Here is a 27,817-nt window from a genome sequence, read left to right on the forward strand (position 1 = left end):
CCAAGCCCAGCTTCATTGATACTGCTTGTGAGTCACCTAGAATGGAATTGAGCAAGCACTTGAAGAAAAAACAGCTATCTACCTTTTGTAACTGTTTTTCGAGATGTGTTGCTCATGTCCCCTCTATCGGAGTTGCCGGCAAGAAGGAACCGAGAGGGCATAGGGCCGGTAGCAGCTGATATGAGCTGATATGAGCGCAGCACTCAAGGGGGCGCCACAGTTGTCCCTACAGATACCGCTAAGGCAAAAATCTCAGACGACTATGCATATGGGTGCGCACACACCTAAAACGGAATGGACATGAGCAACACATCTCAAACAACAACAGTTATGAAAGGTAGGTAAATGTTTTTTCTACTTCTTTTTGCTCCGTATAACTTTGGCAAGAAATCTCCTTTTGGCCAAAAAACTATCATGCTTATTCTCATGCCAAAGGAGAACCTGTACGCCAAGTTTGGAAAAAAGATCAACTTGCTTTGGAGTCAAATAAGAAAAACTTTATCTCCTTTTGCAAATTTTTTTAAAAGTATCGACCTTTTTCTGGTAGCTTAAAGGATTTGATTGAAAACCTCAAAGTTTCTAAGTGGATCCACTTGGGCCTTTACTATTCCTATTTGTTCCTTCTCTCTGGTAGAGTCCTGATAGAGACTCTCCATTCTCAGCTAAACCTTTTTCATCTTCCCAGCACTGGGTTCTCCCTCCTCCACTCACACTGCTTTTTTTAATTCTAGGCAAATCCCTTATAGTTCCCAGTTGCTCCACTCATGCTCCTATGGATTCCCTTTCCCTCCTCAATGGCGCTCCATAACTTAGGCCAATTAACCCCAGCAATGTCAATGATATGTGTATGATAAATACAGCTTTATGTTTACAATCCATCGTATAATATATGATACTATAAGTAATTCAGATAAAGTTAAGGTTGCCTGATGCTTTCCAGTAGGTAACTTTGCCAAATTTTAACCATTTTGACTGAAATCTTCCACATCAGGTGTCTGCTTCAGGCTGATTTTTTAAAATATTTTTAAGCTTCAGCAGAAATGGTTCAGCTGTTTCTCAAAATGAGATTAGAGAAAATACATTGTTTTGTTCATGTTAAAAACATTCTTCCAACTGTTTTGTTGAGAAGCCCTAGTACACCAATGTTTTGGAACAGGGATTTGAAATTCAGCAATGGGAGGTCGCCACGGTGCCAGAGAAGTGCCTTTTTTTTTTTTTTTTTGCAGTGCCAGTAAAAGCTCTAATTTGACCCAGTTATAAGAATTTGAAAAATCTCCATTCAAATGTGCTCAGTGGAGACTTCTTAGAGTTTAGCAGTGAAATTCTCTGACATTTCCATCTGTACTGAACATGCTCCTGCCAAGAGCTACAGGGGCTGAGCAGGACTTTCTGTGCAATTGCTACTCCCTGCTTCTGTGAATAACCTTCATTTTGACATTTCCTAACATTTAATTGCTTAACTTTGCCACCCTAATGTCCTTTTAATGTGTTTTTTTGTATGTAACAGACAGTAGAACCTGAGAGTTATGAACACTTCAGGAATGGAGGTTGTTCGTAACTCTGAAATGTTCGTAACGCTGAACAAAACATTATGGCTGTTCTTTCAAAAGTTTACAACTGAACATTGACTTAGTACAGCTTTGAAACTTTACTGTGCAGCAGAAAAATGCTGCTTTCCCTTTATTTTTTTTAGTAGTTTACATCATTTAACACAGTACTGGACAGTATTTGCTTTTTTTTGGGTCTCTGCTGCTGCTTGATTGCGTACTTCCAGTTCCAAATGAGGTGTGTGGTTGACTGTCAGTTCATAACTCTGGTGTTCGTAACTCTGAGGTTCTACTTTATATACTGCTTTTTTCCTTCTAGCAGGCTGGCCTAATTGGGGCTAGATTGTGACTTCATGGTCCTCAGCAAGGGGTGGTGCACTAATTGCACCACTGCTGGGACAGTCTCAGGTAGGACTCTGACTCCAACACTGCTCAGAGGCACCTCCCATGCATTCCCTTTGGTGGCAATAATTTGCTGCTAGGGTAAATTATCCCTACCTCTGCACACTGGCTCAGGTACACGTCTCTCTGTCTGGGCTTGCTGTCCAAGTACACTAGGCAACGGGTAATGGGATTGAGCCAAAGTCTGCCACCTCAATCATTGCACAGCTCATGTATCTAGTGAGTCCTGAAGTTCCTCCAGCAGTTGTTGAATGTGAATACAAGGCTGTGGTTCTGTTTCATCTGCATTGTTACAGCACAATGGCATACAAGATAATGTAGCTCTCTAGAACACAATGGTATTTTATTAGAAGCTTGAACTACCCCCAAATAATTTCTGTTAAATTTTGACTAAACTGGAACTAAATTTCCATCTCAAATTGTCTATTTCTTAAGGAGATTAAGGCCTTCAGGAGCCACAGTACTTTATCTGTTAGCGGGTATTCTGATATTGGCAGCAAAGAATAACAGCCGTGCGTTGTTTCTGCACATTTTCACTTAGTCTGGCTGCCAAATCAGCATTGCCTTGGTATCCAATTAAATTTGTATTTCAAGCTTATCCTGATACTTCATTTGTGAAATTGTTGTGGATTGTCATCCAGCATGCATTGAGCTGAAGTACTGAAGTCAGTTTTTATTTCAAAATTACCTATGAAATAGCTTCATTAATACATTTTGTAGGTAAATGTTAAGAAGGAGAAATCCTTTTTCTCAGCAATGATTGTTTGTTTACAGGTAGCACAGTTAAAAACCTCAATGCAGTCAGTATTACAGCAATGGATAATTTATGACGAAGCCTATGAAGAAGTTAACCTGATGATAATTAGCTCTCTGTATTGCCTAAAACAATGCAAACCTTCTGTAATATCGCTGGAAGCTTTGAAAGGCCAGGTGAAGACTCTACAGGTAAATCTACCAAAGACAAAGTAGATGTATTAGTGCAAACTTGGGAAAAGATTAATTAAAAAACCAGTAAGTTTCCCTTCAGGAAACTGCTTCTTTAGAGCCTCACGATGGACCTAACCCAAAGCCCGTGGGAGTCAGTGGCATTCTTTCTACCTGCAGAGATAATGGGCCCATGGGCTGCTCTACTAGCAGAGTCGCACCAGTTTAACTAAAGGTCTGAATGTAAACCAGTTTACTTAAACCAGTGCCAAAAGCGGTGTAGATGCTCTTATTTCAGTTTAAATCAGGCTTATTTGGATTTAGCTTAAGTTAGGAACTGGCGTAAACTAAACTGAAATAAGGCACTTTCAGGTATCTACCAGATTAATTAAACAAATGCAAGATTGTATGTAGACAAGGCCTAATTCTTCATTGCCCTACACCTTATGTTGTTGTTCACACCAGTGCAGACCAAGTGCAAAATATGACCAAACCAGAATGGTAGTGTTTCGTGCTTGCTCTGTGCTCTCTTTACAATGAATAAACAAGGTGCAGGGTAACAGGGAAGCAAGCCTCAAGTATTCAGAGGACTCTAGTTATTGATATTTAACCTTTCTTTATTATTTCCGATCTAAAATAAGAATTTCAAAGTACATCTGCTTTCTGGTTGGACTGGGAACAAGTAACACCAAAGGAAAAATTAATTGCAATTTAGAATGAATAGTTTGAACTAAATAAGTGAAACTTCTTAAAAAAGTCACTTGATATTTTTCTGTTGATATTTAATACAGAATTTCAAACCAGTTATTTTTCCATATTTGCCAGTCAAAGGCCTAATTCTTCAACACTTTCTTGCTTTGAGTAGCACTTATTCACAAGAGGAGTCCCACTAGACCAATACCTGTGTAAAGAGATGCTTCTAAAATTATGTATTACAGTATTGGGCCACAATTTATTCTTCATTTCTTTAATTTGTAGCAGCAAGTATATTATTGTTACATTTTTAATTTCTTTCACAAAACTTGTCTTTGCCATAAATGTTGCTACAGTATCACTACTATAGATCTGCTAGTCTCTAAAGAAAACTACATTTTAGCTCAATGAATTGTGGCTCATTCGTCTCCACATCTAATTGTTGTGACTCATTTTTCACAGTCTCTTCAAGACAAAACAGAGAAGAGTGAAGAAAGCTGGGCCAAGCTCCAGGCTTCTGCTGCTAACCTCAAGAAATACTGTTGTTCCTCATTTGCAGAGATTATTGAACATAAATGCAAGGAGGCACATACAAGGTACGCCTAAAAAAAGACACAAAATAGATGTTGGTAATAAAAGCCCCCGATTCTGCAAGGTACTGAGCATGCGTGTAGCTTTAGGTATGTGGATGTTTCTATTGACTTCATTGTGAATACTCACACGCTTAAAGTTAGGCATGTGCTTAAATATCTTGGTGAACTAGAGCCAGTCGACTTTAACATATTCTTTTATTGTGGGTCTGGGTGGTAGACCAAAAAACAAACCAACAGAAAAAGCAGCAACATAGTAAACATGCAATGCAGTATGGACATTACACGTGGCAAGACTGATTTCAGATGCCCTGGTATAAATCCAGAGAAATTCCACTGAGAATCTTCAAAAGAGATCAGAGTCTGGTCCGTGCATGTCCTCAAGTGTAAGGGCAAAACCCAAATCAATAACCTGTGTTATATTCTTGTATATTGCAGATGGACTCTGGCAAATGAAGAAGTCACTGATGAGCTACAGAGATCACAAGCTTTGTTACTGCTTTGGGAGTCGTATGATGGGTTATACACTGAGGCAGCATTGAGGTTAGAACAACACGAAGATCAGTGTCATCAGCTCTTGGGAGCTCACTTATCTGAAGACAACATGGTGGAAGTCCTGAAGCAGAAGATACAGAATGTGAAGGTACATAAAAGTGCTCTCGCTGCCTTATGCAAGGCTGGCCTTATTTAAAAATCCTGACAATGGAAATCAGGGCCTGACTTCTCTTTTGTAATCCGTCCTTTTTCATTTTCTTTAACTACATTGGGCCAGGGTCCTCAGGTTAGGCCAAGCACAGAATGCAAAGAAGGGAAGGACCTGACTTCATCTCTTGCACTCTCCAATTCTGTGGGCAGCCCATGACCAGTTTAGCCTCAGCATAAGTTAGAGCAGCAGCAAGGCTTCTCTAAACTGTATTGTCTGCAGTGGTCCCCTGGGGAGTACCACCAGGGTGCAGTTTGCTCTGGACATGTCTCCTATGCCAGAGGTGGGGTGCCAGGAGCAACTGGCATAGAGCCAGCTACTCTTGCTTAATCCCCTCCAGTGATTCCCAAATGTAAGAGGTATCCCTGGCTGGCAGTTTATGCCAGATTTCCATCCCCTTGCAGTGGCAATACTCTATGAAGGTAACATAGGGAACCTGAGAATCTGGCTATTTTGTAGCAATCATTGAACCAAACATGATTGACCTTTATTATATATTTTGACCTTTATAACAACTGAAGTGCTTACAATCTGATCCATGCCAAAGACAGTGTCAATATGCCCAGAAGCATATTCTACCTTTCAGGGAAGTCTGTCCTTACTTTTATAATTCATCAGAAGAAACATTTCTTTACTCATTCCCCACTGAAATATAGTTTTCAGTGGAAAAAAAGCCCAGGGATTTTTATATTTAGTATTAAGTGAACGTGGCAGAGAATTACCCATTCCAGAATGATATTCTGTAAATCTCTCTCCAGATAAAAGGAACTACAAACAGTAGGTTGTAGAAGTACCAGCTACTCCCTTCGTTGTTCATAACATTTAGAACTGAAATTTATAGTATTGTTGCTGGAGGGGGGGAAAAAAGCTCTCAATCAATCAAATTGGTTCCAAAGTGCTGGCAGAGCTGTTCAGCATAGCAGTTAGCAGGATATTATTATCACTGTATAAAGCCATTCTAGAGAGGATGGACATTCTCTCCAATTTATCTCTCTAATCTTCTTCATAACATTAGTATCCAAGTGCCTGAAATTATTACTGGGCAATGTTATCCCACTGAACCTTGAAGGCTGGGAAATTTTAAAGGAGCTGAAGAGAGCTCACGGGGAGTTGGATGCCTAACTCCCTTCAGCACCTTTAAAAAATCAGCCTAAATTTCTGGGTAACTGGAAGGCCGACCTTCAGTAACATCTATGGTTTTGTCTCTCCCATCACTGTTAATAGACTTATCATCAAATTCCACCCTAGAGTAAGTGCTTGTCGCTCCCATTAAAGTCAATGAAATATACTCTTAGTCTATGGCTGAATTTGGCTTCCAATGCAGATCAACAGAAGGAGCTTAGTTATAGCAATAAAAGAGACACAGGAACACAGATCTGATTTATTTTTTTGATCTTTCACTTTAGATACTGCAACAAGGCCTTCAAACCATAAAGGGAAGCTTTCTCCAGGTTTCTGAGTTGACAGACCAGATAGCACAACAGGTTAATGCAGCTACACAAGCAGTTCTCTCAGAGAAGTTGCATCCTCTCAAAAGGATAGCTTATTTGGAAAAGACGTTGCAGATGAAATCGGATGAATTTGAGGTACTTCCTTATATAGTAAATTTGCTCTCGGTACAGTTTTATTCTTCAACAAAATCATGTAGTTCCTGAACTGAAGTTCGGTTTGAATTAGAACTCGGTGAAATCTGAATGATAGCATCAGCTGAGTTATGAAAGAGAAATAATGTCCTGGGGAAACAGGTGGGTTACACTTTCATCGTGTGCCTGCTATGCTGTGTTCACTCAGTTTCAATTGTTTTCTGCTTCCGCACACACCCTGCTCTGTCACACACTGGTATGCAGGCCTGTTAATTTGTAATATGGATGGATCTTAATGTCTCCATGCATCATCCCAGTCCAATGCTTGGAAACTCAGCATCATCTTCCCTGGAGATGATGTCTCTGATTCTTGATATCATGTGTAAGCTTTTCCTGTAGTGTAATATAGTTTTATTTCATTTCTAGTTGTGTAGTCGTTTTCTCTTGTGTAATTTTGTGGTCTTACCACAAGTGATTTCCTTTGTCATTCTTGTCATTCATTCCTTACACAAGTGTAATTTGAGAGCTCTCAGGCAGAGGGTGACACCAGACCCCTTCCTGGCACAGTTCCCTCAACCCTGGAAATGGGGAGGGAAGAGAAAAGTCCCCCAGTCATCCTAACCTCCTCCCTCAAAAAAACGGTGGGATCCCAGACCCAGTTCCGTATTTCTTCCCCTCAGATGGAGCCAACTGGGAGCTACTAGAGCCGAAGTAATGCCCACAGCCCTATCTATAAGAGCAAATGGGACCAAACTCTCCATGTGATAAAGGAGCAGAACCATTTTCATGAATTTCCTGCTGTGCTGTGGCTCCATAATTTCATCCTAAATCATGAAGTCCTTGGTAGCAGGTCTCTGCACAGCATGTCTGCCCTTTTCTCCTAGATCCATGTGGATCTCCCACAATTCACAGGATTTGGAGGCTCAACTCCTTGCCACATGTCTGTATGTTGGGTTAAATCCTACTTCTCCTCAATTGAAAAATTGGGAGGAAACTCTGTAAGTCGAAACTTTACCACCTTCTATATGTCTGAAGCAGAACTGATAAACAAGCCCAGGTTTCCCAAGTTAAAAAAAAAAAAAGCCATTACAGGGCTTTAACCACAACACCACCTCTCCTCCCCAATTAGTTATTTCTCACCCTGACAGCGGACAGTGGTGTCTCTATATGTAATGAAGCGTTTTCTTCATTTTCATTTCACTTTCCTTGTTTTTTCGTAGTCAAAGAAACTTATTGTGCTGTGGAAAAACAGCCATTAATTTCTAGAACTATGAAGCCAATAACAAGAAATCAAGGCTAAATATTTACTCTAAAAATGCAAGGACATATTTGAACGATAAAATCTAGAGAGAGAATATAAATAAGCATGGTTTAAATATAGACATAAATATTAACTACAAATACACCAGTTACTCTAATGTAGCAGCTGTTTGTTTTCCTAAAGATGCTGTTTATTATTCTCTTGCTCATATTGAATAGATGTATTAAAGCTGATTATAATAAAAATAATCTCTCATCCTAGTTCAACCTTTTCCAACTGATGGATTTCAATAATTGTCTGGACACAGTGGAAGCTCGAATGAAGACACCTATAGAAGTTTTGGATAAGCTGTATCTACAGGGAAAAGAAGACGACTCAGAATTACTCATGGTACATCCAGCTCTTATGACTATAAGGATATAAATTATGCATATGTAAGAGAGTCTGTAGGATACTTATTCATGTAGCACCATAGGTACTTCCTGTAGCTTAATTATCATAAATGTTACATGCCCAAAAAGAATGTTAAAAGAACATTATTAAGGTGGCAAAGTCAAGCACTCAAAAGTTAGGAAATGCCAGAAATGCCTATGCAACTTGAATTTGGCCCCCACATGCATATCCATTATGATACAGTCTTGAATTTCCTGATCACTATTTTTTTTCCACAAGGTCCCTAACTCATTTAGTGCAGAACACTGTGGCAGAAGCAGAGATAGAATCCAGTTGTCTATTCAGCTGCCTTAACAATGAGACCCTCCTTTCTCTTCCTGCAGTCTCCTGCCTCATTTACTACACACCTCCAACTTCTGCAACAAAAAAGCAGAGGTCCTACAGACAACAATTTCCTTTACTAAATTAGCCTGATGGATACCCAGAGCAGGTCCATCCTATGCAGGGAATGAGGTAGGAGTCGCCTTGAAAAAAATAGTAATTTAAGACTATCATAGAATATCAAGGTTGGAAGGGACCTCAGGAGGTCATCTAGTCCAACCCCCTGCTCAAAGCAGGACCAGTCCCCAACTAAATCATCCCAGCCAGGGCTTTGTCAAGCCTGACCTTAAAAACCTCTAAGGAAGGAGATTCCACCACCTCCCTAGTAACCTATTCCAGTGCTTCAACACCCTCCTAGTGAAAAAGAAATGAATAAAGTAAAGTAGCAGCCTGAGTAATTTTAATTGCTAGCAGAAGATGGTTCTTCATCATTAAAAAAATTCTAAGGCAATCAGAAATGCAATGGAATACTTTATCTGAAGAGCGTTACATCAGAATAACTGACTCCCCAGAGCAACATAAAACATAATGAGTTACTTTTAAAAAGGAGTCAAAACATGGATTGCAGGCAGAATTGTAAAAGAGAAAAGGGAAACCTGCTGGATCTGGGGTTGGTGTAATTCCCCCTCCTCAAACTTCTGTATGAAGTTTAAGCCCTGCTACTTATGGATACTATAAAATACGCTATGCATAACCCTTTACTACTTTCATGAATGAGGATTCAGAAGGTGTGTCTGACTTTTTCCCCAAGAATAGTGCCAAGGAAACTGAAAGTGAAAAGCAACAGAGAGTCCTGTGGCACCTTTAAGACTAACAGATGTATTGGAGTATAAGCTTTCGTGGGTGAATACCCACTTCGACGACGAAGTGGGTATTCACCCACGAAAGCTTATGCTCCAATACATCTGTTAGTCTTAAAGGTGTCACAGGACTCTCTTTTGCTTTTCACATNATGTTCAGGTTTAAAGGGTCATGGATGAAAAAGGTGAATTTTAAGAAGCATAGTTAGTTCATATTGGGCTATATCATCCCTCCTGTACTATTCCAGTAGAGAGGATTGAAAACAAGAGAGTTTTCACTTTCAAGTATCAGAGGGGTAGCCGTGTTAGTCTGGATCTGTAAAAAGCAAAAGAGAGTCCTGTGACACCTTTAAGACTAACAGATGTATTGGAGCATAAGCTTTCGTGGGTGAATACCCACTTCGTCGTCGAAGTGGGTATTCACCCACGAAAGCTTATACTCCAATACATCTGTTAGTCTTAAAGGTGCCACAGGACTCTCTTTTGCTTTTTACAGATCCAGACTAACACGGCTACCCCTCTGATACTTGAAAGTGAAAACTCTCTTGTTTTCAATCCTCTCTACTGGAATAGTACAGGAGGGATGATATAGCCCAATATGAACTAACTATGCTTCTTAAAATTCACCTTTTTCATCCATGACCCTTTAAACCTGAACATAAGGCATTGTTTACATTGTGTTGTCAAACATCACAGAAAAGACTTATATTTTTTAGACATGGAAAAAAGGTGATATTTCTGTCAGTTATCTTGTTCCATTATTTGCAGAGCCACATGTTGGAGCTCACTGCAATGTCTCCTGACATCGAGAATCTGAATGAAGTGAGCTTTAGGCTACCACTCAGTGATTTCACTGTGAAGAAACTACAGAGCCTGAATCGACAGTGGGCTCAGAAGACAGCAACAGCCCTGGAGCATTGCAGGTCAAAAAAGCACAATAATTCCCCCAACTGTTTCAGTGTGCATGAGGACAATTAAAAGCAGATTAAAATATTTTCCATGAGCTGGTTCCCAGATTTCCAAGAGGCTTGTCAAAAATAATTCCTCCATTTTAAACTAACTTAAAAATATTCCACCGTTTTTTTGTTTGGTTGGTTGGTTGTTGTTTTTTTAATATTTTAAGTTGTTTGGAGCACAAAGGCACATGTGTTAGCACGTGTTTTATGTCGAGACTAGCACAATGGGGCCTCATCTTGATTAGGGCCCATGGTGCTACCAGTCTGCCCCCTTTGTTAGAGCATAAACAGTTATAACTGGAAAATATACAACAATAGACTAGTTCCTGTGTTATTTCTTTTAACAGTGAATTTGAGGGAATTCAATCGGATGAAAAGAAATTTCTTCAGACATGTGAAAACTGGGTACAATTTCTAGAAAAGATGAAAGAGGGTTTAAAAGTGAATATTGGTGGCAGATTTGAAAAGCTTCAGGAACAACAGAGAATATATGAGGTAATAATGCTGCAAATTTAAACTGGATTTTAAAAAAAATCTTGAAAACCATATCTTTGCAAAGAGATACTGTGGGTGGTATTATAGAACAGCAGCAGTCTGTGCAATATATAAGTGGAATCCACTCAAAGTGTCAATAATACATTACACCCTGGGAACATTACGTTGGGGCAAGGCTGAGAGGAGGTTTCTTGTCCCAGCTGAAATAAATCACAAAATCTGTATCTGCAAATACTAAATACCATGTATTGCAAGTTAGACACACAGAGACAGGATGTCACCCAGACTTTTTTATAATTAGTAGTTGTGCATCTAATTCCACAAACATTATACTAAACATTTACTACTTTATGTAAATCTTGTACTCCTCAGGGCATGTGGGCCATATTCTGCTCCTTATTCGCTAAATATCGAGCTGCTCAAGCATAGCTATTCCAGAATAATTCTGTGTGTAGTCAAGCCCATTGTAAAGTTTGTTTTTAAATGCCCATCAGTTACTGAACTAATATTGTTTTTATTTTTGCAATGTTTGCAGATGCTGCAAGCGGAGATTTCTGTAAATCAGCAGATTTTTAATTCTATCATATCAAAAGCATTACTTTTGCTGGAAACAGGAGAAGCAGAAAAAAGGTAAAAAAAAAAATAGATTTTTTTCCCCTTAGTTCTTACCAGGGGCATGTGCAAGCGGGGGATGGGCAAGCATGGGCACGCCTCCACCAATAGTTGGCCGGGGCACAGAACTCCTGCAGCCCCGCCACAGCCCCAGGAACAGAAGAGCTCTGTAACCCCACCTCAGCCAAGTACTTGTGGATACATTAATTCAGATGGCTCCACGGTGCATAGATTTTCATTGAAATGGTGAGTGTATGGCCATTTATTTCTATGCCTATGATTAAGGCTGCGGGTCTGTCATGGAAGTCACGGATTCCGTGACTTCCATGACTTCTGCAGCAGCCGGTGCTGGCTCAGGGACTGGCAGAGCCGGGCAGCCCCTGGGCCAGCAGCAGCAGTTTGGGTGTGTGGGACAGGGCTCAGGGCTAGGGGCAGGGGGTTGGGGTGCGGGGAGGCGCTTACCTCAGGGTGGGGGACTCCCCGGCTCCCACCAGCATGTCCCTGCAGCTCCTAGGCGGAGCGGCCAGGGGGCTCTGCCTGCGCCCACAGGTGCCGCCCCCACAGCTCCCATTGGCTGCGGTTCCTGGCCAATGGGAGCTGTGGAGCTGGGACTTGTGGCGGGAGCAACGTGTGGAGCCCCTGTGGCCTCCCCTCTTCCTAGGAGACGCAGAGACACGTGGAGCCAGGTAGGGAGCCTGCCAACCATCTCCCCCACTGTCCTGGGCTGTGCGCTGCTGCCTGGTCTCCCCACCCAGCACCAGCGGGGGTGCTGGGCCACCACCGCCCCGGGACCACCCCCCCTCCCCAAGCACCCGTGGCCCCCTCGCCCAAGTTTTAGATTGGGGTATATAGTAAAAGTCATGGACAGGTCACGGGCCGTGAATTTTTCTTTACTGCCTGTCACCTGTCCATGATTTTTACTAAAAATACTCATGACTTAAATGTAGCCTTACCTATGATGTATGTGCATGTGTTGATATGGTTTAATGTGTATAATATGTGTGTGTTTAATGTGTCCCTCCAAAAACAGTCAAATTTAAATTTCTGCACATATTCCTGGGTCTTACACAAAGTAATATCGGTGATTCAAGAGGTGACATGCTTCCCTCTGAGTCAGTACTAAACCACCCTCAACTGTCCCTTAAAAGAGACTTTTTAAACCCAAGTCAAAACCACGTGTGTTCATTAGAGCCTGTGGTACATCTTGCAAAAGTAGGGGTGTGACCACTGGTGTCCTGGCCAAGTTCCCCTTTGGGTAATAACTACATTCTGCCTACCAAAAAACTAAAAATCCCCTTGTAGTTTCTCCTGGGATAAGATATCCTTCACTTCCTGCCCTAACTGTTCTGCACTGTTAAAGAGTTGCTGTGTTTACAGCTGACGTGGCTATACTGTGGTGGTAGGTAAAATGATTGATTTAGTTGGGGATTGGTCCTGCTTTGAGCAGGGGGTTGGACTAGATGACCTCCTGAAGTCCCTTCCAACCCTGATATTCTATGATTCTATGATGATTCTATGATTGCCATATGTAAAGGACTCAATCCTCTTTTCCTCCATGAGTACTCGTGCTGCAACAGGGTGAGAGATCACTTAAGAAGGACACCTAGCAACGGAGCCTGCTGAGTCTCCATGTTCACAAGAGGACATGGTCTGGCTAATTTTTAAAAAGCAACAGAGGGTCCTGTGGCACCTTTGAGACTAACAGAAGTATTGGGAGCATAAGCTTTCGTGGGTAAGAACCTCACTTCTTCAGATGCAAGAAAGCTTATGCTCCCAATACTTCTGTTAGTCTCAAAGGTGCCACAGGACCCTCTGTTGCTTTTTACAGATTCAGACTAACACGGCTACCCCTCTGATACTTGGCTAATTTTTGTAAACCCAACCTGAACCTAATTTGGGTAATGGAGAGATGAATTGTTTATTGGCCAGAGTATGAACTCATGGAACATCTCTAAGAATCACTAATACATACTGTGGTTTATGTGAACCCCATCCTCCATCGTAGCGGTAACATTGCAAGTGATTTACCTTTCCCCTTCCCCTTTTTTCTCTAAGGCGTCATCTGAACTATTCAAAAAGTATGCTAGCTGAACCCATTTTTACTAGCATGGGCTGAAAACCCTTCAGCATGTTAATGTGGAGCAGGCAAAAGCATATTATATCGCATGGTAGAAACCAGAAACTGGTTTGAAGGGGTTCAGCACTACCCAGATTTCTTTGTAATGCAGACAGGCTCTAAAGCTCCACCTGCACTAGAGTATAATGGTGACAGGAGGCTGTTCTAGCGTTGCTCAAGTACAGCTCTATTTTGCAGTGCAGTTGCTGCCAGTATTGACTTCCAGCCACTTCAAGAATGCATTTGGAACAACTTGCTTCTGGGTCTAGCTGTACCATATGCTGTTGTGCCATAGCAGGAGAAACTCGCGTGTTTGTTCTTGTATCATTTTATAGTTTTCGGTCACACAGAAGTTTTGATACACAGAGAAGTCTTGTGCTTATGGTCCTCCATTTTGTGTTTTAATGTGCTTTCAAGGTGAAGATGACATTCTGTATTAACAGTCCAATCTCTGTCCTCTTCAGAACCGAGTTTATTTCCAAACTCACATTGCTGAAGGAGCAGTGGCAGAGTGTTATCCGGATGGTTTGGCAGAGGAAGAAAGATATTGATGGACTTGTGAAGCAGTGGCAGCACTTCAGGGTTTCTCAACAGAATCTCACGAATTTTCTTACTTGTACAAATAACTTCATAGCTGCTGTGAAGAGTCAGGATGGCTACAGCCTTTATCATCTTAGGAATCTAATTCATGATTTCAAGGTCATATTTTTATTTCTTATAAACAAATAGATGATCCGTGATTTTTCAGATTGAAATGACTTGTATCCAAAAAACTGAAAGGACTTCAAAGGCATTCACTTTTTGCACAAAACAAATTGCTGATTTCTTTTTTTAAAGGGACAGTTTCATTAAAACTTATCTTGATTGATGCATTGTGGAAACCCACAATAAACTCCTAAATAAAATTATGATCTGGAAGCAGAGGCAGTTTTTAGTGAATCTGTCCTGATGAAAAGATTCAAAGAACCTCAACAAGTTCTCGCTAAAGCACATAGATTCTGCCTGCCCATAATATTGCAGAAAGTCAGCCCAATTTTCTTTTGTTTGTCTTCATTTGAGTGACCTCTGTGAGTAAATTTTCAAAATTCCCAATAGTTCGTGAGTATTTACTGTAATTTGGAGGTTTTATGTTAATGGGAATGTTGAACTGAACATTAACAACTTAAGTTACCAGAGCTGTTTGTTTTTTAATTTAAATGTGACCCTAATCAGGCAAAAAGTAACTTTAGGTTGAATTATGAACCCAAACCAGAATGTTTTGCTAGGTTAATAGTGCAACACTGTCACAGATATCTGGATAGAGAAGCTCTTAAAGTTAATAGTTTAAAGTGCAATAGGAATCTGAGTTTAAAGTTGAACAATGTCTGATTTGAAGCCAGCTATATATTTGGTAGAGTACTGAATAATTTTTTGCTTTGGAGAGAAATATTCCATGACAGAGAATATTTTAAACAATAATATATCTTATTAGATTAGCCAAACTATTCTGAATTCATTAGAACCTGATTCTGCCAACCTTCCTCATGTCCAGTAGTACCTTACTATGGGAAGAGCCCATAATAGTAAGGGCGCTTGCTAGTGTAGACATGCATTGTTCACTTTATTGCACAGAATTGTGGTTTACACTTCTCCTTTTTAAAAATAAGAGGTAAGAAAACTTCAGTGTAGACAAGGCCATAATAGTTAGTTATGGAATAACCATCAGATAGGGGAAGTTTCTTCTTAACTTCTGTCATTTAGTGTCTGGTTTATGACTTGAAGGATGAAAGCTTATATTCCTTACTAAAAATATATCTCATGTAGTATAACTGTAGATCTTCTTCTTATCAATATAAATGTCTAAAGGTTTCCTGAGTGGCACTAAACTTTTGGCCTCAGTGATACTTTGAGGCAATGAGTTCCATAGATTGATTATGTAATGTGTAAAAAATAATTTCCTTTTATTAGTTTTAAATGTGTTGCCTTTCAGTTGAATTGAATATTCCCTTGTATTTTAAGAATGTGAACAGGAGCACCCAACTGGCCTGTGTATAAGGCAATCAGAAAATTTGATTTTGATTAATGATTAGACTACTCTTTCTGCACAGACACATCCATTAACATTAGGACCTAGGACTATTGTAATTTTTAAGACTTTCAGAGCCCCACTCCTTTGTTGCTAGCCTCATTTGTTTCATGTTTATTTTCTCCTGTTGTTAAAGGTGACCTTCAGGGGACTTTAAAAATTATACTAGTGCCTGTTTTTGCTTCTTTATGATGTATAATGAAGGCCAGAAAGTCTGGCTTTTATGGATGTTTTTCTGCTTAGTTCTTTACCTTAAAAATAACGGGAATGTTAACTTTCATCTTCCCTATTTTTGATGAAGATCTTGTTAGGGTTCACAGAGGGGGGATGTTTTTAGCTGACTTAACGAAATGAGGTGTTCCATCTTTAACAAAGACATTCTTTCTCCAATATGTTGCTTAGGCGTTGAAGTTAAAGAGTTGTTAACAAACACAACATTTTAACTTTTTAACTGTATGACTAAAAATTCCGTTTCCTCTGAATTGCTCCATTTTCACTCTCTTGGTATAATCATTTCACTCATTATAAAGTCAGCATAGCATCTTATAGACTCAAAACAAACAGGAAAACATGCAGCGTTGAGGGTTTTTTGTTTTATATACATAACAAAAAGTTAAATAAAAACAAATAACAAGCCCATTTTTTCACCCTTTGTAGGTCATCTTTTAAAAAGTGAAATTCCAAGCAGGTTTGTAAAGCTCTCTAATCCCGGGGCTGAGATTTAGAATGTTGTGGTTGTTTTTTAGAACAAGGAAATACTTCTTCAGAGATGGCAAACCACATACTCCCTCACTGTCGATATTGGAAAGAAGTTATGTAAAGACTCAGACCCGGAGACCAACGCTGTAATACAAGAGGAACTCAGCCAGTTACAGGAGAATTGGAATGATGCCCAACTTCAAGTGGAGAAGATCACGAAACAGCTCCTTGGCACTGTGCAGGTACTCGACAGGTGTTCTCTGGGGAGGAGGACACCTTGAGATGCCTGCACACTCCTGTTCCCGTGTGGGGGAGTTCCAGGGCAGCTTGACCAGTCCTAGGGACAAGCCGGCTAGTGGGGTGGAGTGGCTCTCTGCAGCAAGTGCCCAAGGAGCCCCAGAAAGAGTAGCAGCTTCCCAGCTCTTTGTTTGCCCTTCTGTGGACCCTAATATGGAGGCCCTGCAAAGAGTACTACATGACTGGGCTGCAGTAACACCCACAAACAAGCTTACAGGTTGGGGACACAGTGGCATTAAAGGACCGAGCCCCTAAACCAGTGCCTTTGATTGGGGGTGTGGGGTATCATGGTGGCTGTGTTGTCCCCCACTTGCCCTTGCAGGGGTGTGTCTCAGTCAGTGGCCTCTAATCTCAGGTGACAGCTCCATTTTGAAGTTGTCAAAAGGCTCCCATTCCCCTTGCCTCCCCACCAGAGTTCCTTGCCAGTAAAGCATCAAGTGTGAGCTCCCCAACTCCAGACTCTGAGGAGGCCCTGTGACTCCCTTTGAGATCACTCCCCACCAGCTCCATTGCTCTATATCTGGGGGCTGTGGGAAGGCCAAAGTCATGGACTATACCTCTGTGGAGACGGGCTGAGTAGCTGGGTGGATACTGCTATAATGGGCTTCCCCTCTTTGGCCTGCAGTAATGGTCTGTGGGCATGGAGCCTGGCTGGGCTGTGGAACTCTGCCCACGCTTTTCAGCCATGAAGCACCTGGGTGAGAATTTGGGCCAGTGGCATTAGTCACACGTCTTTACTTTCTTATAGAGCCGTTATAGGTGCAGACTATGCCAGAGGCCATATGCACCTCACCATATATAACCCCTCTGAAAATTAAGAGGTAGATCCATGAACATTTCAAACTTCATATTTAATGATATCACTTTAATTGATCCACAGCATAATTTAAAACTATGCTCCAAAGAATCTTAGTTTGTATAAAAGGAGATGTGAACCACTTGAGCTAAAATACACTTCAAGGCAAACATTAAATACAAGAGGGCTCAATTCTCCCATTAATCCATGAATGAAATTCTTATTAGGAACAGTGTGCGTGCACTGAGAGAAGATCCTGATGATCAGTCCTCTAAAACAAATTAATTTAGAAGTTGCTGTTCTTTAATTCATCCATACAGTACAGTACGTTCATATTGTGAGGTATTTGTCATTCATAACTTCCTTGTTTCTGTAAAAAACAGACCTGGGACAGCTGTGAAAAGCTAATCAAGGAATTGGAAAGCAGGCTGCGAGAGCTTAAGGCAAAAGTAAAAGATCCACTTCCAGAGGAACATGAAGAGCTCTACAAAACCAAGGAACACGTTAAGGTAATTGAAAGCACATTTTATAAAAAAATATTCCTTGTACAATACTTGAGCCTCTAGAGACTGGATTTCTATCTTGCCTGCTCCTCCATGAAACTGAGTTCTTCTGTGCTACTGGTAAATTGCCTCTGCCCTTTCCCCCATGTCTGAGGAAATATCCTAATCTCTGCAAGTGCTGGAATTTTTTTAATTTGGCAAGACATTTCTTGTTATGCCCTCGATGGGACACAGAGGTTTATCACTTCCCCTGCCTCTCCAAATAAATAAATACATAAATAAAAATTCAAACCCGTTAAAATAAGAAGCTAAAATTCCCTTCTCCCCATCTGTCACTCCACCTCACTCCCCTCTATGTGGTTGGATGTCTTTATTCATTGTGTTATCAGTCTACTATAGACTGTAAAATTCTCCAGGCAGGGACCTTATTATCCCCCTTGCACACCTGTGGCATGCTAAAAATAATAGAGAAAAGTAAAGGAGAGCCAGAGTGGGGCAGCAGCAGTTTAAGCCTTTGCTGCCAATATCCTGCCATGAAAGTTAAATGGCATGGAAAGTATTTCCAGTACATGACTCATTTTGGTAATTTTGCATTTGACTTCATGGCATTGTGCTTTATCACCATGTTTATGAACTGAAGTGCTTGTTCTTTGTGGAAGCAAGTAAGTTTACTGATGTCAGACACCTTTGTATCGCTATCAGCTCCCTGAAATCTTCTTTGTGATAGCTGGCTTCCATTCAAATGCAGGAACAGTCTGCTTTCAAACACTTGTGTTGACACAGTGTTTATTAAAAATGCCTGCACCCTGTCTGCGTACAGCTACCACCACTAAGAATACCAACAATGGAGCTTTGCCAATGGAGAACAAGTGTCAAATTGTGTCAGTATAGAAGCAGCCCTTAGGTACAAGGGAAAGGATAAAAGGACCAAATAAGGACCCCAGTTTCTTCATTTGATCTTTCTTTTCATGCATAGAGCACTGGACCGGGTCTCACACAAGAGACCTGGGTTCTATTCCTGGGTCTGCCACTGGCTTGCTGGGTGACCTTGGGCAAATCACTTCCTTCCCTATGCCTCTGTTTCCCCACCTGTAAAAAAAAAATGGGGATAATGACCTCCTTTGTAAAGCACTCTGAGATCTAAAGATGAAAAGCGCTATATAAGAGCTAGGACAGGGGTGGCCAACCTGGGGCTCCGGAGCCACATGCGGCTCTTCAGAAGTTAATATGTGGTTCCTTGTATAGGCACCGACTCCTGGGCTGGAGCTACAGGCGCCAACTTTCCAATGTGCTGTGGGGTGCTCACTGCTCAACCCCTGGCTCTGCCACAGGCCCTACCCCCACTCCACTCCTTCTCACCCCTTCCCCCTGGGCAGCGCGGTCCCAGAACCCCGAGTCATTGCGGCACCTACCTCCCACAGCCCTAGCTAGCCTGGGCTACGGAAGAGAGGGACTCAGGAAGGAACTGCAGGAAGGGACTTAGGAGTGGAGAGTGAGCAGGGCCACGCTGGGCTGTTTGTGGGGAGAGACAGCCTCCTCCAGCCCATGCAGAGGAACTATGAGGGTAGAAGAAGCTGTCTGCTCCCTTTGTGCTTTTTTTTTTTTTTTTGGTCCAGTTTACCCCTCCTAGAGGCAGAGCATTTTTCCTTGTTAGCAGAACCAGGAAGGTTTTTTGACAAGTTTTCTTTATTGTAAAATGTGACTTTCCTTCATCTTTACAACACAGATATTTCCCTACTGCAGTTTGCTGTGCAATTACTCCTCTACTTCAGTAACAACGTTAACACAAAACACTTTTTAAAAGCTATCAGGAAAGATTATCTCCTGGTAACTAAAGAAATGGTTGGGTTTTTTGTTTGCTTGTTTTTTTAATTTTAATATTTTTTTAAAAGTCCGGTTCGCAGCGCAGCAGAGCTAAGGCAGCCTCCCTGCCTGTCCTGGCTCTGCGCAGCTCCCAGAAGCTGCCGGCATGTCCAGCTCCTAGGTACAGGGGCAGCCAGCCAGAGAGGCTCCATGTGCTGGCCTTGCCCTGAGCGCCAGCTGCACAGCTCCCATTGGCCGGGAACTGCCTGGGGAGCTGTGGGGGTGGTGCCTGCGGGCAGCACACAGAGCCCCCTGTGTCTAAGAGCCAGACATGCCACCACTTCTGGGATCCGCGCAGAGCCAGTGCAGACAGAGACGCTGCCTTAGCCCTGCTGCGCTGCTGACCAGGAGCCACCTGAGGTCAGCGCCACCTGGCCGGAGCCCACACCCAAAACCCCCTCCCACATCCCAACCCCCCTGCCCCAACCCTGAGCCCCCTCCTGCACTCCAAATCCCTCACCCCTGAGCCCACACCCCCAGCCAGAGCCCACATCTCCTCCCACACCCAACCCCAGAGCCCGCACGCCTAGCTGGAGCCCTTACCTCCTCTAGCACCCTAACCCCCGCCCCAGCCCAGTGAAAATGAGCGAGGGTGTTCGGTTTTATGTGATTGGAAAGTTGGCCACTCTACCAAACCCTGCGGCAGTGTATCAGAAGATGTTGGGTGTTAGATATCTAGTAGAGACTATTTTAGTATTTTACAGAGTAACAGGAGGCTTGTTTCTGCACTAACAAAGTCAACAAGAGCTATGCCATTGACTTTAATGGGCTCTGGATCAGGCTCAGAATAACTAACACTGGAGGGAACCCTCTAATAAAGCTAAAGAGAGATTAATCTTTTCAACTAACCATTTCTCTTCCCACCCTCCCCCAGACAGGATGCAGAGATAGAAGGAAAAGGAAAGGGAGGCTGACCTAAAAGCATCCTAGCAAAGGCTTTCACAGCGTTACCCTTTTGGCTGCCTATGTGTAAATTTCCCCTCCTCTTTTTCTGTGTTCCCCTCCCCCACAGGCCAATCAGAGGATTAAACCAACCGGTTTTGAAAAAACACAGGAGCTTAGTCTAAAGGATTGTTTTCCTTGTGTTCAAATGCAGGAACTGGAGAAGTCACTTGCAGACTGGAATCAGAACGTGAAAGAACTTGATAATATGAAGGCAGACTTGGCTCATTATATCCTTGCAGAAGATGTGGTGCTGCTGAAGGAGCAAGTAGAGCATTTGCACAGAAAATGGGAAGAACTCTGCTTACGAGTAAGTCACTTAGCTGTTGAATATACTGCTCATGTCCTTGTTCTTTGTTGATGCATTTAGGGTGAAACGTCTTGCCGGGTCTAAACAACAGAAAGAGACATGCTTTAGTTGAGTCTCTTTTGTGGCATTCTTTGCCGATGCAGTTTCTTTGTAGCAGCGTGGCTGAACAATAGTGGAATAAAGTTAGTCTGGGCTCTCTTTGTTTCCGTAACACACAGTGCTCCAGTTTTGCAAACTCTTAGCAATTGAGTGCATGAAAGAAATGCAACTGTTGGGTGAAATGGATGGCTTTGTTCTAACTCACAAACTAGAGTGCTAAGGCTAAACAGAGGAATCGCCTGAGGTGAAGGAGGGAAAAAGAGGGGGAATTGTTTTGCTGTTCCTGCTACCTACTTTGTCTTTTGAATTCACAAGTGATGGCATGTTGCATAGGCTGATGTAAAATACAGCTCCAAGAAAGCTAATACATGAAATTGAGAAATAAATTAGCTTTTAGGTGTGTTTAGTAAAAAGGACTGAAACATATTAAAAATGGACTTGCCATTTCTTTAATATAATGTATTTCCAAAACTTTTCACAGTTTACTGTTCAACATTTACCATCTTTTGTGGCCTATTGCTTTATTACATTTAGTTAGCACTGCGTTTAAATTTACTGGACCAAATTCATTCACAGAAGTCAATGGAGTTACACCAGGGATGAATTTGGCTCACTGAATTTATAGATTGGTATATATTGATGTGTAAAATAAATACATAAAATACCCATGTGTATTAATAGAGAAAGATAATGGATAAAGAAACAAAATGCTAGATTTTAAGATTCTTGATTTAAGAAGATAGTTCTAAGCTAGCAACAAATGGAACCCTTTATAGTCATAAAATTATACAGCTCTTGTTTGTAGATTACAAAAAAAACTAGAAACAAAGTTCTCTTAGTATTTAGGGCCCAAACCTTACCCAGGTAAAGGGAGTTTGGGTGCAATGGGAGTTTTGGTGGAATAAGGATTGCAGTCAGGCCCTTCATAATAACTTTGATGTGGGGAAATATTTTGCCTTAAACAGAAGCCAGGTCTACACTACAGAGTTAGGTCGACATTGTCGACCTAACTCTTTAAGGGTACATCTATACTACCCGCTGGATCGGCGATTGATTTATTGCATCTCGTCTGGATGTGATAAATCGATCCACTAATCGACGCCCATACTCCACCTCGGCAGGAGGAGTAAGCAGAGTCGACGGGGGAGCCGTGGCAGTCGACTCGCTGCCTTGAGGACGGCCAGGTAAGTCGAACTAAGATACTTCGACTTCAGTTACGCAAATAGCGAATAGCGTAGCTGAAGTTGTGTATCTTAGGTCGACCCCCCCCCCCACTAGTGTAGCCCAGGCATGAGTGTCTACACTACAGCGTTGTTCCTACCAATGTAAGTCCTCCAGTATATCGAGCTTAATAACTCCACGTCCACAAGAGGCGTAGTGTTTAGGTCGATGTTGTTAGGGCGCCATAGTGTCTGTGTAGACAACTGCTTTACTTACATCACCTGTCAGCTCTGTAAGGAGCTCAGAGCTGTGAGGCACTATGCAGAGCCAACAGCCCGGGGTGTCGGCGCCCAGCAGCAGGGCTCCGCACGGAGCCAACAGCCAGGGCAATCAGTGCCCCACACTGCCCCACTTTAGTTGGTGCAAGCACTCCTGGTAAGGACACACACCACCAGCAAAAGGAAGGTAGTGTGGACATGAAAAACCGCAGTAATTACTGTGGTGGCTGTACATTGACCTGACGTAGATCAATTTAATAATGTAGTGTAGACAAGGCCTGAATGGCTAATCCAATGAAATATGTTCATTATTTTACTTACTACAGCAGAGTCTGAACACTGAGAATGTTAGACTTGAAAACATGTAGGCACAATATTTTCCAAGTTGGATGCCTGATTTGGGCACCTTCTGTATATTCATATTTAGACACCTAAATAAGAGGCCTGATTATGCAGTGATGCTGAGCACCATTAGCTCAGATAGTGAGCTCTGAAAATGAAAATCAAGCCAATGTGCCTAGCTACAGCTTAATCCAAACTGTAAACTTTTGGCCATTGTAATTCAATTTCAAACATACTAATAGACTCCTCCATTTTGTATGCCTTTTGCGAGATGAGTCAAAGCAGGAGAGTGAAAGATATGTATTGTTTGAAGACAATTGACATTTAAATGGAGAGGTCTGAAAGACTTTAAAAGTCAAACCCTGCCGCTGTCATGAACATCCCAGAGTGAGGCAGCCAGATGCTCATGCTGGAAAGGGTAGGGAAGTAAACAGACAAAACAGTTAATGAGCAGATGCATTCAAGGGGATTAGTGTTTGCATCGCTGCCATTGCAAGGTATATGTAGGTCAAGGATTTAACAATCCATATCAATAAGGGTCCTGGTCTATTACAACACACACATGTATGGTATGTGCAGATATCTAGATCTATAGTGCATGTTCCACCTCAGAGCAAAGAGGGGGACAAAACCACAGAAGGGGGAAAAGACTCATAGACTTTAAGGTCAGAAGGGACCAGTATGATCATCTAGTCTGACCTCCCGCATGATGCAGGCCACAAAAGCTGACCCACCCCCTTTCCCTTGACTCAGCTGTTGAAGTCCCCAAATCCTGTGATTTAAGGACTTCAAGTCGCAGAGAATCCTCCAGTTAGCGACCCCTGCCCCATGCTGCGGAGGAAGGCGAAAAACCTCCAGGGCCTCTGCCAATCTACCCTGGAGGAAAATTCCTTCCCGACCCCAAATATGGCGATCAGTAGAACCCCGAGCATGCAGGCAAGATTCTCCAGCCAGACCCTCATTGACCATTGATATTATTTACCAGCGATGGCATGCTGTTGATTAATTGACTAAAATCATGTTATCCCATCAAACCATTTCCTCCATAAACTTATCAAGCTTAATCTTAAAGCCAGAGAGGTCTTTCGCCCCCACTGTTTCCCTCGGAAGGCTGTTCCAAAATTTCACCCCTCTGATGATTAGAAACCTTCGTCTAATTTCAAGCCTAAACTTCCCCACGGCCAGTTTATACCCATTCGTTCTCGTGTCCACATTAGTACTGAGCTGAAATAATTCCTCTCCCTCCCTGGTATTTATCCCTCTGATATATTTAAAGAGAGCAATCATATCCCCCCTCAGACTTCTTTTGGTTAGGGTAAACAAACCGAGCTCCTCAAGTCTCCTTTCATACGACAGGTTTTCCATTCCTCTGATCATCCTAGTGGCCCTTCTCCAGGAGGGAAGCACAGAAGGGAAAGGCAGCTAGTTCATAATGGCCCCCCTTCACTGCAAACTCCCCAGGAGAGTTCCTGCCTGAAGTTCTAGTGAGAAGAGCTCTGTGAGTGATGGGGGAGCTAGAACAAGGAACAGCCATTCTATGCAAAATGTGCCCCTCTTAAACAGGCAGAATTGAAATCAGAAACACTTACAGGAGTTAATGCTGCTTCAGTCAGTATGGCTGTCCCCTCCTTTCCCCCATGGATGGAGTTAACTTACCTCATCAGCAGGGAGACAGCGCAGGTGGCAGAGGATAGCCGGTGCCATCATGTGATCCCCATTCTGCTGGTGTTGTTCATGAAGAGTGAGCAGGCATATCATGGATGCAGAAGAGCTTTCAGATTGGGGCAGAAATCCTTGGGGTCTCTGGATTCTTTGGTAGAGTTCTTCTTAATGTGAGTTACTGTGAGTCTAAATTAGCTGTTACCACTCAAGAAAGAGATCTTGGAGTCATTGTGGATTGTTCTCTGAAAACATCCACTCAATGTGCAGCAGCAGTCAAAAAACCGAAGAGAATGCTGGGAATAATTAAGAAAGGAATAGATAATAGAACAGAAAATATCATGCTGCTTCTATATAAATCCATGGTACACCCACATCTTAAATACTGTGTGCAGATGTGGTCGCCCCATCTCAAAAAAAATATATTGAAATTGGAAAAGGTTCAGAAAAGGGCAACAAAAATGATTAGGGGTATGGAACGGCTTCCGTATGAGGAGAGATTAATAAGACTGGGGCTTTTAAGCTTGGAAAAGAGACGGCTAAGGGGAGATATGATTGGGGTCTATAAAATCATGACTGGTGTAGAGAAAGTAGATAAGGAAGTGTTGTGTACTACTTCTCATAACACAAGAACTATGGGGTCACCAAATGAAATTAATAGGCAGCAGGTTTGAAACAAATAAAAGGAAATTCTTCACACAGCGCACAGTCAACCTGTGGAACTCCTTGCCAGAGGATGTTGTGAAGGCCAAGATCATAACAGGGTTCAAAAAAGAACTAGATAAATTCATGGAGGATAGGTCCATCAATAGCTATTAGCCAGGATGGGCAGGAATGGTGTCCCTAGCCTCTGTTTGCCAGAAGCTGGGAATGAGCAACAGGGGATGGATCACTTGATGATTACCTCTTCGTTCCCTCTGGGGCACCTGGCACTGGCCACTGTTGGAAGACAGGAAACTGGACTAGATGGACCTTTGGTCTGACACAATAGGCCCATACTTATGTTCTTATGAGTTTTGGAAGCCATTCCCCTATGCCCCTTCCATAACACTTCTAGCCCCCTCTTTCTGTGTAGTCCATGTAATGTGAATGAAGAGGCAGTGCAGATTTAGGAATACATTTCCCTACCCGTTTAATTTGTTGTGCATGAGGAACATATGGAACCCAAGTTCTCAGAACTGAAAGGGCAAAAGCAGAATAGTGTGAGGTTATCTAATGTATCACGTGATATGAATGATCTTTTTATGTTTCTTTTCCCTCATTGCTACTCCCAAATTTCAACCAGTTTATAAAATTATATCGGGCGTAGAATCCAGGCACTCGTAATAGGAGAGGTAAATGGAAAGAATGCCAATGAGATGATCAAAGGTGGACAATAAATGGGATCTTATTTGCATAATTTGTCGTGCTTGCAGAAATATAGGAACTTGTTACAGGGATGTATCTGAACACGTGTTGTGTGTATATACGTGTGTGTCTGTAAGATATAGCTATTTTATATATGTTTGTATGTAGAAATGAATATTTTGTTTTCCTTATTTGTTTGGCATTGTCAGATTTCCACTGCATGGCATATGAATTGTTACAAAGGTCATTATTTATAAAGCCGTCATCTAGTTTAGTAGCTTTTCTAATGGAGAGAATCTGCTGTTTGTTAGACAGTGTTTACTCCTGGTGTTCCAACCTCATGTTATAACATTCTGGTTACCATCTTTAAAAGGAAACCTGGAGAATTCTAATAAATGGTCCTGTAAATTGGAACAGCTAATTAATTTAGAATTTTGCATTTATAATGAAGTCTGCTGCAATAATCTATTGTTAAAAAGAAACATGAATATATATCTTAGCCATGCATGCTTTTGATTGTATTTGTAATCGTTGGCTTCCTGCTGAGAGATTTCAGAGATGTTGACAGCTGTCGTGTATTGTTATCCATAGGTGTCTCTGCGTAAGCAGGAGATAGAGGACAGACTCAATGCGTGGATTGTGTTCGATGAAAAGAATAAGGAGCTATGTACATGGCTGGTAGAGATGGAAAGCAAAGTGTTACAGACTGCGGATGTTAGCATTGAAGATGCGATAGACAAATTACAAAAGGTAAACAGGAAAGCAGCTTTTCATGCATTCTAAGAATTTGTTGTAGACAAGCCCACACTAAAATAGGAATGTCAAACAGCATTTACAGGGTAAAGCTTAGAAGTTTAAACATTTAGGCCCCAATTGACAAAGGTATTTAGTTCCTAATTTCCATTGATACCAAGTCCTTTGATCAGCAGTAGGGATAAAGACAATCTCAGAGTCAAAACCAGAACAGAACACCCCCCTGATTGTGCTGCAGCTGCAGATTGCATTTACACTGGGGAAGGATGTAACATATGGGACCTGTGCTTGATATTTGTAGGGTGTGAAGCTAGAGCCTCCTCATCTTGGAGTATCCTTTGTAGGTAATCTATGGAGCCCTGGTAGTGCTTCATTGCTCCCCCTCTTCTCGCCAGTGCCAGCTGTGCTGAAAGGGGTAGTTGGAAGGTAAATGGGGGATGATCCCAGAATACGGAGGTGTGCAGTAGTTTGGTACTAAGTACATAGGAGGTCACCACAACCAAAAAAATACCTCAAAACCCACAGATCAAGTTGGAAAACAAATCTGATTTCCTTCTGTGGTACTGGACTTGATTAAGTAATATATGAAAAGCACTGTCTTAAAGACATAGAACAGTAGTCCGCTGCCAGTGTCCTTTCCTAATGGCTTAAGGGGCTCAGTATCTAATCCCAGATCTCCGAGTATAAGAATACCAGCAAAGGAAGAGCCCTTTGAACTTGAATTCAGGTTCTTTCAAGGTAACTCATTGAAAATTTAAGTTAAAAGAAAAAAAAAACCCCAAAATATTAGAAATTTAAATTTCTATTCTTAGGGTTATGTACCTGAAAGCTTTCAGGTCTTTAAGCCACTTATTGTTTATAGTGTCTTAATTATGGGTACTTTATTCCATGAAGAATAAGTTTTCAATGTAGTACTTTAATGTATTAAAACACCAGATCTAATGTAGTCCTTTGTGGTTTGTTTTCCCTACCCTTCTCTGTTTCATTTATTTTCTGGTTGTATAGTAAAAAAATAATAGGTTGGATCCTCGGCTAGTGTAAAGTGATGTAGTTCCATTTTCCCCAGTGGAGCTCTGCCAGTTTACACCAACTGAGGATCTACTCCCCGGGTGTTTCTATAGTAGTCTGGGTCATTCCACTTCAAGCCCATCCCTACCCCACACAACAAAGAAACCCAGAAACGTTATTTCAACAAGAAATTGATTTTCAATGTTTGCTGTGAGTAAATTTTGGAGGTATTTTTTCAG

At 41.8% G+C, this 27,817-nt stretch overlaps 1 protein-coding gene across 7 annotated transcripts in view; it reads left to right on the top strand.

The window, feature by feature from the left end:
* SYNE2 (spectrin repeat containing nuclear envelope protein 2) overlaps positions 1 to 27,817 on the top strand; it is a 257,594-nt gene that overhangs the window by 189,306 nt on the left and 40,471 nt on the right. For all 7 annotated transcript variants that reach the window (XM_034767822.1, XM_034767824.1, XM_034767818.1 and 4 more), the window contains 13 exons: positions 2,724 to 2,894; positions 4,029 to 4,162; positions 4,595 to 4,799; positions 6,266 to 6,445; positions 7,965 to 8,093; positions 10,046 to 10,200; positions 10,581 to 10,728; positions 11,264 to 11,358; positions 13,921 to 14,155; positions 16,268 to 16,462; positions 17,697 to 17,822; positions 20,776 to 20,931; positions 26,409 to 26,567. In XM_034767822.1, the coding sequence (XP_034623713.1) occupies positions 2,724 to 2,894; positions 4,029 to 4,162; positions 4,595 to 4,799; positions 6,266 to 6,445; positions 7,965 to 8,093; positions 10,046 to 10,200; positions 10,581 to 10,728; positions 11,264 to 11,358; positions 13,921 to 14,155; positions 16,268 to 16,462; positions 17,697 to 17,822; positions 20,776 to 20,931; positions 26,409 to 26,567 (2,088 nt within the window). The remainder of the gene's footprint in view (positions 1 to 2,723; positions 2,895 to 4,028; positions 4,163 to 4,594; positions 4,800 to 6,265; positions 6,446 to 7,964; positions 8,094 to 10,045; positions 10,201 to 10,580; positions 10,729 to 11,263; positions 11,359 to 13,920; positions 14,156 to 16,267; positions 16,463 to 17,696; positions 17,823 to 20,775; positions 20,932 to 26,408; positions 26,568 to 27,817) is intronic.

Source organism: Trachemys scripta, chromosome 4, assembly GCF_013100865.1.
Source record: "Trachemys scripta elegans isolate TJP31775 chromosome 4, CAS_Tse_1.0, whole genome shotgun sequence".
NCBI lineage: Eukaryota > Metazoa > Chordata > Testudines > Emydidae > Trachemys > Trachemys scripta.